Below are 12,251 nucleotides of genomic sequence, written 5' to 3'. Positions count from 1 at the left end.
GGAAAAGCTAAAGGAGTTCATCACCACCAAACCAGTATTATATGAAGTGCTGAAAGGGATTCTTTAAGAAGAGGAAGAAGAAAAAGGTAAAGATACAAATTATGAGCAACAAATACACATCTATCAACAAGTGAATCAGAAAATCAAGTGAATAAATAATCTGATGAACAGAATGAACTAGTGATTATAATAGAATATGGGACATAAAAAGGGAATGGACTGACTATTCTTCGGGGGGAAAGGAGTGTGGGGGATGCGGGAAGATACTGGACAAAAATTGTGCACCTATGGATGAGGACAGTGGGTGGGGAGTGAGGATGGATGGTGGGGCGGGTATTGGCAGGAGGGGAGTTATGGGGGGGAAAAGAGGAATAAATGTAATAAGCTGAACAATAAAGATTTAATTAAAAAAGAATTATAAGTTTGGATAAATATCAGCATCTATAAAAAGATAGAGGAGAGATGTGTATAAAGTTTGACTTCATGTGCTTGGTAACAGGGAAAAAAAACAAGTAAGATTTTTATTTTATTTCAAGCATATAGTTTTTCTGTATCTTCTACTGCAGTCGGAGGCAAGAATCAACAATTCTCAGTTAAATATTAGAGAGGCACTAAACATTCAGATTAGGGGTCAGACTTGAAAAATGCTAATACAGATGTAACAATAGAAAAATAAAATACTTAAAAGTATAAAATAATAAATTTACTCATTATTGTTGAAGATAATAACATGCCATTGATATTCTCTTAATTTTGCATATTGAATTTATACTTATTTCCTCCATAAGAATTGTCAGAAGTTCTTTAATGAAGAATTTTCTTATCCTGGGAGGTTTCAGAAATTTAACCAAAATGGCTGAGATAGTCCCACTGCAGAAGTTCAATAAATCTTATTTCTAAGTTACCATTCAAGGGCATTTTACTAGAGAAAAAAACAACGGTTTTTCAAGCTGTTATTTTTCTATAATCAATCTAAAGTCAATCTAATTTTGGATGGAGGTCATAATAGAAAAGGAAGAAAATCTGTTTCATATCCAATTCATATATCATTATCAGTGATTGCTGGCAAAAATCATTCTAAAGCCAGGCCCTGAGCTGAAGATTATCAGGTTGTCAGTGGTGATATATGAAGCAGGATGAAGATAAGTTTGTTTTTCATGAGTTAGCCTGACCTTATAAAAATGAAAGTTGAAAAAATGTGTTTTGATTATTAAGTACACTATGAAGTCAGAGACAAAAGTTGTTTTCACTTTAATATCATAAATGCATTAAGATATCTGATTTCTGCATCTCTAGTGAAACAAACACATGAGCAGGTAAATAACATTTTTATAGCTCTTACTAATTATTTCAAGATAATACAAATTTAATGGTTAATAATCAAGAAATAGTGGTTTACAAAAGCATATTTAGTGCTTGCATCTATTACCAAAGCCTCCCCTTTGGAAAAGATGGATTAAGCTTCTTTGTCCTTAAATAACAATTTACCACATTGGAGGGAGGAGGAGGAATCATACCATAACAACATACGTTATATATCAATAAAAGTTTATTTTTTAAAAAAACAGACTCAAGCTTCCTATTTGCTGGCCATCTAATCCATTAAGAAGTATTATCCTTGAGGAAAGAAGCTGTATCTCATCCCCCTTATATGCCCAGTGCCAATCATAGACAGAAGCCAGGCAATAAATAATCGTTGACTGGATGAATGGGGGTAAAAATGTCTAAAATAAAATAAGATTGTTTTATTTAAAAAAAAAAAAATTCCCTCTCCAAACTGAATAGGCTTTGGAATTACACTGCTGGATATAACAACATAATTGGTACTAAACTAGCCATCCCCTCATAAACTATCGTAAGAGTGGACAAAACATATAGAGACGATGTTTTCTGGCGTTAAACAACAGGCAGAAGGTAGATCCTGAGAGAAGAAAAACACATAAGGCGAGCACTGTGATTGCCTCAGGTCTCTGCCTGGGGACATTTCTTGATAATGGTGTATGTAGTGAGCTAAAGCCTAAGCAGAGCCAGGGTAAGGTTGAGGGAAGAGTACTTCATGCAGAGGAAATAGTCCCAAGAGCGCAACAGTCCACCAAGCTAAGGAGGCAGTGATTAGAGTTTAAGTAGTTGGAATCTGTGGAGCAAAGCCCCAGAGAAAAGAGAACCATGCAGACGGGAGGCCCCCAGTGTGGAAGTTCTCAAAAAATCCTTGGCTGTGATCTGGGCTGCACATCTGTAAGGCAAGATGAAAGCCTACAAGAGAACCACTAAAGGATTCAAAATGAAACAGAGGTAACTAGAGGTCAAACAGTGCTGAGAGACAATGGAACTCTTAGAAGTTCTATTCAGGTCTCCTGTGAAATCACAGAACCTCATTAATACCCCGGGCATCCAGCTGAGACACCCAGAAGGCAGAGCCCTAGGAGTTAGGATCACATCTCAGAGAAGGCCAACTCAAGATCTGCTCTAATTACATCTAAAAGAAGCCCTGACAAGATCAGGAAGGAGGCAGAGGTTGAGAGTTGAGTCCCACCAAGTTAAATTGGCTTGGGAAACATCTTAAGCTCTCCACGGATCTAGTCTAACAAAGCATAAAACCAAACCTAAAAACAAATTCAAGGTGATAAGCCAGTAAATGATCTACCTACTAAGAAAGTAAAAATCAGCATTTCTCACGAAGAAAGTAACAGAACCCAAGTCTCTATAACATACTATCTACAATATCCAATATACAAGTCAGAAAGTAGGCAACAGAAACTGACCCCAAGATGGTCCATATATTGGATTGAACAGATCAACTAAAGACAGCTGTTATAAATATGCTTTAAAATGTTAAGGAAAATATTCAAATTTTTTATTTTTAATATATATAGTATACAGATAGGTTAACATAGAGAATCTCAATGGAGAAATGAAGTTTAAAAAAAATAAAGAACCAAATGAAAATTCTAGAAATGAAAAAGAAATGGTAGAAAAGTCAGCGAACGTAAAAGACATCGATGTAAATCATCCAATCTAAAAAACTGACAGGAACAATGTCTGAAGGAAGAAATCAACCCTTCAGAACTATGGGATAACATCAAACAGTGCAATATATATGTAATCCAAAAAGGGGAAGAATAAGAATGGGACAGAAAACATACATATTTGAAGAAATAATGGCTGGGATTTTCAAAAATTTGATTTTAAAAACAAAAACCAAAAGCTATATTGACTTACAGATCCCAGAAAATCAGCAAACTATGGTGCTTTAGAAGTCACTATACTTGCTATAACTTCACAGTCTATGTAAATGAAAGTGAAAACTATTGAAGTTGGGTGTTAGGTACATGGCAAATTATTACACTTTTCTCTATACTTTTGAAATTGTCCATGAAGTTAAAAAAAAAAAAGCTGCCACCAATTTTGAAGAGAATTTCAAATGGGAATTCCAAAAACACATAGTAGTACCGAGTATCTGAAATATTCCTGAAGTATATAAGTGTGAATTTTAAAAAACATATCAGAATAAAAATCTAACTGAACACTGTCCTACTTTCTTAAAATGTTATTTTAAGGTCACATTTGTATGTTAATTAAAAAAATCTTTAAAACCTAAAGAAACAGGGAAAGGGAAAAGAGACAAGGAAGTAGATGAATCTTAACACAGAAAGATAACAGTAATTAGGAACAGGCTCACCTTCATAATACTTTGTGCCTCTTATGGCACTTACACTTTTCCTTGAATTCTGGTTATTATACTAGCCCCAATTAGATGGTAAGCCCTCAAAAGAAAGAATCAAGTACAGATCCCTGATGATCACCTAATCAATTGTAGGTGAGGGAAAATCAGCTACTTCTACCATCCCATTGATGAGCAAAGCTGATTGACTAAGCTGGTGGTTTTTTGCTCCCTCGTCTCTCTTCATGGAACTCACCCAGTATTGCATGCTAGGGCAGAGGAGACAAATGCTTCAAAAACACAAGACTACTGCACAGTTAAGGATGTATGGAGAGCTGCACTCACCAAGAGAGAAGCCACTAGCCACATGTGGCTATTTAAATTTAAATTTTAGTACCTCAATCAAACCAGCCACATTTGAAGTACCCAAGAGCCACATGTAGCTATCGACTATCATATTAAACAGTGTAGACATAGGACATTTGTAAGTTCTATTGGATAGCACTGGTCTAGAGTTTAACTTTTAACTAAATTGGAACTTATCCTAGAATCCTAAGCATATCTACCTCCAAGATACGTCTGGCTACCGAGACTGGGAACCAGGCCATTAATTATGGCTCCTATGGCTTTGGGTAAGTATGCAAGGAAAGAAAGGAAATGAGTAATTAGAACAAACCTAGAAAGGTACTATGGATTACCAGAGGTGTAAAAAGAAAGAAGAATCATAGGATCTGGTATTATTCTGGCATCAACTAGAGACCAGAACCCAAGGATAAAGAATAAGAATGAAATAAAATACCCCACTTTGGAAGGCACACAGGGAGATGGGAGGAAGGCTTTCCTTCCTTCAAACAGGTATTGTCTACAAAACTCCAGCTGAGAATAGGAAAGAAAAACCAGAAGCTCTGAGGGTAGGGATGCTGCCCCTTTCACAACAGGTCATTATAGTACTGATGAAACCTGTGTGAGGACACAAGTCGAAGACAGCAAGAATGGCAGGAGACCATCATTTCCTGCAATGATTTCTAGGGGACATTTTATATTTTTGAAGAAACAAGTGTTTACATTCCCTAAATTAGAGGTAAAAAGAAGAAAACATACCATAACAAAATATTCTTTTAAAGAAGAAATTAAAAAACTGGAAACAGGCTTTGACCCACACAAAACTTCTACCCAAAGTCAACACTCAGTTGCATTGAGGCATGTAACACATTGAGTAATCACAAGGCCACACGAAGACTAGGCATGGACTCAATGTAGGATTCTCATCTTAAAAAAAAATGGCAGACCTATCACTTATATGTAATGATAACTCTAACTAGGAATAGTAAACAATGATCATTATTTATGAGAGCATTCATTAAAGAATACATTTTTTAAATGTAATTACCCTACTAAATGCTCTTTTGGGAAAATGCCTAATGTGACTGTGTTCTAGGGAACTACTGTAGGTAAGTTTTGTACCGAATGCAAATCACAGTGAGCAGACTTTTACATCTATAAACTAGAAGCACACTCATTTTGAGGCTCAGATTTTGATAGTAATTCTACTGACAAGCATCACAGTTGGTGTGGCTGTAGTGAACAGTTTAACCACAGAATGATCATCAGCTCAGTTGCTGGTTTTGATGAGTGTCAGAGATCACTGACATATTCCATCAGTACATTTAATTTATATATGAACTAGGGGCCCAGTGCACGAATCCGTGCACCTTGAAAGGAACTATGGGCCACGAGGCTGCGGGCACAGGGGTGAGTCTTGGCCCATCCTCTGCACCACCCCCAGTCGCTCCTGCTGTAGCCCCCAGTCCCTCTGCGGACATTCCCCACTCCCCCCACCGCCACTCCCATGCGCTGACAGCACCAGCCCTGCAAACACCGGCACCAGCTGCGGGTATGAGCAGGGCCAACACTGCAGTGGGTGTGAGCGGCGGCTCCGGTGTTGGCAGTGGGTGTGAGTGAGACCATCGCCGGCAGCGGGTGTGAGAGGCGGCTGCCAGCACCGATAGCCCCTCAGGAGCAGGGGGAGGTGGAGAAGCCCTGAGGGGCAATCGGGGCCGGTAGCTGCCACTCGCACCAGCTGATGGTGCTGAGCAATCAGGGCTGGCACCAGGTGCAGACAGCAGGTGAGAGTGGTGGCTCCGGTGGTGGTAGTGGGTGCAAGCACCAGGCGGGACAGGGGCAAGCGGGAACAAAGAACTTTTGTAACCACCAGAGGCTTGCCCTGATGACAAAAACCAGCACCCCACCTTGGTCTGGTGCCCTCGCTCACCTGCTCCACCATCCCACCACAGCCGATGCCCGCCATGTTCTGCGCTCTGCCACCTGCTGCCGATGCCCGCCCTGGTGGTTAGCGCACATCATAGAGATCGGTTGTTCAGTTATTCCACCATTTGGTCTATTTGCATAGTAGCCTTTTATTATATAGGATGTTTAACTGTATCTCTTCTTTTTTAAGTTCTATATGAGCTCTATTCTCCATTATGCTCTTCATTTCGTATAAAACTTTATTCCCTACCTCTTTCATGAAGCAAAAAGAATGTTCATAAGCCATTTATCTACTGCAATACTTCTGGGGTCCTGTGGTTATACTGACATCTGGTGGCACTAGAAAAGAAACTAGACTGCAATGAACAGGGATTTTTTTCCCTAGTGTTGCTGATTTATTCTATGTGACTCCAGGATTTATATTTTTCCAAGGCTTTACCTATATCCAAGACAGAAGAACTATTCAAGTACTATACTAACTCCATTGACAAAATACATTAGTTGCAACCCTTCGCTTTGGCAATGTGACTGGAAAGGATGTAGAATTATTTAAATAATGTCACTGGGTATGTAGGACTGCCCAGTTATTCATTTCATAATTGAAGTTTGTAATCAAAATGATTATAAAGTAGGGCTTTTCCATAAAGAATATGTACATAATTTCAAACCATTCTACACATTCAGATAGATTCCTAGAATGAATCTCAGCCATGAATCTTTAACCTGAAACATAATATTTTATTGATATTTAGAAAAGTTTTATCTAATGGTATAATAAAGTTACATTCTTTCTTATAAAGTACCTCATGTCTGCCCAAGGACTAATAATCTTAATCTTAAAGATGTTTCGGATGGGAAAAACCATGACCTCATGAAATTCATTATAATAGGAATGCAACAAAAAAGATGTCAGGAATACCCCAATCCAATTCTACATGCTGCCACTGACAACATGGCATGACTCATGGTTTCTGACAGAGAAAAGTCTAATGGCCAATTAGATAGACATCAGGAACCATATCCAGAAAAACATATCCATCAATCACATGAAAGTTCTTAAAACACAAAAAGCCTATCAATATCTTATCATATATTGATTTTTTTTCCATGTCTCCCCAGCAACAGAGTCAAGAGAAATATTTGACTTAAGATAGCACAGTGGTAAATTTACTTCTTCTAGAGCTACAACACTGAATCCTACTACTCTCTGTAATTACTCAATTCCCGTTTTTAAAGCATTCATATAGCAGTATTCTCCTAATAGGAGCCACCTCCGTAGGTCTGATCTCCATATTATGACTTAGAGGAAAAAATCATTACACTGAGGAATCCCTATCAGAGAAAAAGTACATGGCAAATTAGTCTTCATCCCAAGGACTCCTATTTATATAGGAGCAACACTTCTATTTCACTCATTCTAACCAGTGATTTTTACATACAATTAACTGGCCAACAGCAATAATTATTATGAAGAATGAAGAGACAATTGGATTAGCTATGCAATGATCCAGTTTGATTGCCACACATACGTATTGTACAGCAGTGATACTCAATATCATTCATAGACTAGCTATCAATCTGCAAACTGTTACCAGTCTTCACTGAGGTAAGAAGTTTAGACCAGAATGTAAATCAATGATGTCCCTAAGCACACTGTTTAGTTCAGCTGACATTTTTCTTGAAACAAGACTTCTTTGATGAAGGAAGCAGTACACTGATATACATTCTGGCTCAAGCCCCTTATATCAATACACTGACATTTTGAGTAACACTCCTCTATGATACCTAAAGAGAACAAGGATCACACAGTAGAGGCGAGGAGGGGCTGAGGAAGAGCTCATCTAGGTTATTTCACCTTACACTAGAATATTACATTATAACACTGAAATCAAGAATTCTTAGTTTACTTTAAAATATGACTTTCAATTTTAATGTAGCATAAAGTAAGCATTCCCCCTTACTCTTCTTAGAAAGCATCCAAAAGCAATTAATCCAAAATCAGCAAGGAAGAAATAAAAGCACACCCTCCATTCTTAGCAAAACTCTGGCCGGGGGAGGGGTGGGGGGAGGGGGTGAGTAGAGACCGAGAGGTGGTCAGTGCACCTCATAGTGACTGGTTGAGTAGTCATTCTGCCATTATGGTCGCTGGGCTTTTATTATATAGGATATTAAATATATGAATGCTAAACCTCAAAAGTCCTGGCTCCTCAAAAAACAACCCTATAAATGCCTGTTGATCCCAGAAAAAAGCAGTGAAAAGTGAAGTACATGGTGGTTTGTTCACTTTTGGAATACATCAGCAGAGTCAGAGTTACAGGATATGCCACGTAAGCTGAAGTATGACACATTTTACAGTTAAATATTGAAATAGGCAGCCTCACATAACACTGTTTATAAAACACTTTGTTCTTATTAAAAAGTACTGCTATGTTTAACATTGAAGGTTATACAGAATAAGCAGAGACTCAAAAAAAATGAAAAATGATCCATCAAAAGCCAGAACTGCATGCTGTGCAGTTCCCACAGAAATTGTTTTATGAAGTCACGTTGGATTGGATTTGAACCTCCAATTTATCACTGTTATTTTATACATAGCAAAATAAAAAGAAAACCTATTTTCTATATATAATTAGCTAGATTTTCACCTAGAATCTGCTTTATTTATAAATAAGAATATTCACATTTCCAAAGCAGTTTTATAAATCTATCCGTACAGTATTTACTATGTATGCATTTATGAGGCAAAATAAATAAGGGGGCAGGCTCCTTATTAAAATATAAACTTTAAATTACATGCTAAGCAGAAGATGTTCTAATCTAGAAGGACAATTTTCAAGTAGAAAGATAAGCAGTTTCCTGAATTTCCCCTTTCTTATGGTTTTCTAATTTCTTACTGCCATCAAACTAAAGAGTTGCCTTCTGAACTCATTTTTATGAAAATCTTGATGAGTTGTTTGTAGGAAAAATGTTCCCATTATAAACAGTGGAGTTACTACTCTTTTAACTCTCTGCATTTAACCTTAGGTTTAATTATAATGACCCATGACTGATGTCAAGGACTCTCCCAGTCATCTGGCAAGTTTCCATAGTTTTATACTCATTTTCTATCCCTTGATCCTCTGGTTTTATATTTATAGCCCCTAGCAACAGTCTCGGTAATAACTGGGCCATCGGGACAGGTGCTACAACAGGCACGGAAATATTACTTTTTTTAGAGAAGGAGGACAACAAACACCAAAGTTTCAGTGAAGAACAGTCTTGAAAGATAACTACAGATGGGGAAGGAAGCTATACTAGATGGGCAGTCTCCCTTTCTCATTTTAAGTCCACTTGGTCCACCACTCTTCCTCACCTAGAGATCATCATCTATAGAATGTTGAAAACCATGAAATAGTATGGATTTTGTTTTAATAAAAGACTCTCTTCCATTATATATTAAAAGATGGGTCACTATGTTTATTTAAAATAGGCAGAATGACATAGGTAAGCAAAGCAGATTGCTAAAGTTTGTCAAATTATTTACGGGAAGAGCAGACCCTGGAGCCCAGTTCACCTAACTAAAGAGTCATATGTCCATTCTTTAACATTATGGTCTTGCAAAAGCTAAAACTGTGCTTTTCTTTAAAAAAAAAAAATACTCCTATAGCCTGGCCTGCAAAAAAAAGTGAAATAAAAAATTGCATCTGTACCACAAATAGCATATCTCACCTAAAAACAGTGGCGTGGTTTCCTCTAACGTAGTTGCATTAGGATCTGCCCCAGCTTCTAAAAGAATCTGTACGATCTTCCAATGTCCTCGACGTACAGCAAAATGTAATGCAGAGAAGCCCTCAAAAGTCTTTCTCCTAATGTAGTCTTCGGATGAATCTATGAAAAAATGAAAAACCATCAACTGGAAGATATCAATTCTATTTCTTGGAATTAAAAAGCAAAAAATCTCCAATAAATATTAAAACAACTAGAGGCCCAGTGCACGACATTCGTGCACTCAGGGGGTTCCCTCAACCCAGCCTGTGCCCTTCTGCAGTCTGGGAGCCCTCAGGAGATGTCCGAATGCCATGGAGGCAGGAGAGGCTCCCGCTACTGCCGCTGCGCTTGCCAGCTGTGAGCCAGGCTTCTGTTTGAGCAGTGCTCCCCCAGTGGGAGTGCACTGACCACCAGGGGGCAGCTCCTGCATTGAGCATCTGCCACCTGGTGGTCAATGCTCGTCATAGCAATCGGTCGTTCTGTTGTTTGGTTGATTTGCATATTAGCCTTTTATTATATAGGATTATAGATGGGAGGGCTCATAGTTTAAAACTCTTCTAAAAGAGTCAAAACAAGTTTTACAGGGGCCATAGTGTAAACAGGTCTCTGGTATTTTTTACACATAACTTTGGCCCACTCACTCATTTTCTCATCTTTAATTTTTGATGGGTAAAGGAAAGAGAGTGGCAGGAGTTGAAAGGTAACATAAATGCAAAATGTGGAGCGGATACACTGAAGATTTGCTTAAGCAAGATTTACTGAAGTATTAATAAATTTGATATTTTTATTTCTAAATCTCCATGAGAGAAATGATCTCATCTCTATTACTTCCTAGCTATTCAAATAGTAACACTGAGGTAATTTAAAAGATTCCACTTCTGGCCATTTAACTGAAGCAGGGGAAAAATTTTTAATTCAAAAAGATATATGCATCCTATGTTCACTGCAGCATATTTACAATAGCCAAGATATGGAAACAACCCAAGTGTCACTGGTGGATGAATGGACAATGAAGATGTGGCAATATGCGCACGCACACGCGTACATACATACACACACACACACACACACACACACACAATGTAATACTATGCAGCCATAAAAAAGAATGAAATGTCATTTATGACAACATGAATGGACTTTCAGGGTATTATGCTAAATGAAATAACAAAGACACCATACAATTTTACTTACAAGTGAAATCTTAAAAACAAAATAAATGAACAAACAAAACATACACACAAAAAAACTTATGAATACAAGGAACAGATTACTGGTTGCCAGAGGCGAGAGGGATTTGGGATGGGCAAAATAGGTGAAAGAGACCAAGGGGAATAAATTTCCAGTTATAAAATAAGTAAGTCATAGGAATGGAATGCAAAAGACAAAACATTAAAAAAAACAAAACTCCTTTTCTAACCTAAGACTACAGTCTAATAGTTAATGAAGATTGCATTTCCAAAATAAAACGCACTCCAACCAGGCTGGCATGGCTCAGTGGTTGAGCATCAACGTATGAACCAGGAGGTCATGGTTCAATTCCCACTCAGGGCACATGCCCAGGTTGCAGGCTCAATCCCCAGTGGAGGCACGCAATCAATAATTCTCTCTCATCGTTGATGTTTCTATCTCTCTCTCCCTCTCCCTTCTTCTCTGAAATCAATAAAAATTGTTTTTGTTTTAATTTTTTAAATGAGCCCGGAGTGTCTTGTAGGTCCAGAAAATTTTAAAGTGCTAAAAAAATGGGGTTATGTCAAACAAACACAGGAGCCAGTATGAAAGAGCACTCAATGATCAAGGTAAAATAATATGTGCAAAAAATTCAATTACATTATATTGGATTGTCACCCAATGTATAAAATAAATGTCCATGAGTCCATGCATATGTAAATGACTGACTAAATGGAAGAGAAGATATATTCAAATATCAGAAATTTTCCAAATAAATTATTTAAATTCTCCCCCTAAAGGAAAGGTGCTTAATTTCCACTTCAGTGAGGACCAACTTTAGTGATGTGCACACACACACACATCTTAAGAAAGAGAAATGAAATCTCCTGTGCAATTATCTATGGAGTAAAGAAAAGGCACTTCTCACTCAGGATGAGAAACAGTAAAGGCAGTTTACTACTACTAAATTGAGATATTAAAATAGATATATATATATATATGGCTACTAGTATTTAGCTAACTCTAAAACCACTGGACCAGGAAAGTAACATGACTTAGCAAAGGCAATGGATTTGGAATTGGAAGACTGGCTGCACTTCCGATGCTGCCATTATAATTTGGATTTCCCTTTGGGTAAATTACTTAAACTCTCTGAGCATGGTCCCTTAAGAATCAAACAGGGTAAAATAGCTGGTCCAACCCTGAAAGAGATTCAATAGAATTTCAGTATTTATGTACTATCCCAGTTGTTACAAATTTGGAAAAGTCTTCAAAATACCATTTTAAGAACATTTTCAGGACTAAATATAAACTGGTTTTGGAGGTTCCAATGACCAACTGCCCTCCTTAATTGATATGTGGGGACCAAAGAGACTTTTATCTATCTGGTCCTGACATGAACCAC

At 37.6% G+C, this 12,251-nt stretch overlaps 1 protein-coding gene across 2 annotated transcripts in view; it reads right to left on the bottom strand.

The window, feature by feature from the left end:
* Nucleotides 1-12,251, bottom strand: part of ASB3 (ankyrin repeat and SOCS box containing 3) — a 61,022-nt gene that overhangs the window by 33,036 nt on the left and 15,735 nt on the right. For both annotated transcript variants that reach the window (XM_015557869.1, XM_006778603.2), the window contains exon 3: nt 9,638-9,796. In XM_015557869.1, coding sequence (XP_015413355.1) covers nt 9,638-9,796 — 159 coding nt within the window. The remainder of the gene's footprint in view (nt 1-9,637; nt 9,797-12,251) is intronic.

Source organism: Myotis davidii, unplaced genomic scaffold (assembly GCF_000327345.1).
Source record: "Myotis davidii unplaced genomic scaffold, ASM32734v1 scaffold6, whole genome shotgun sequence".
Lineage (NCBI taxonomy): Eukaryota > Metazoa > Chordata > Mammalia > Chiroptera > Vespertilionidae > Myotis > Myotis davidii.
Note: the sequence above shows the minus strand (reverse complement) of the source record. Positions and strands in the feature narration are given on the sequence as shown.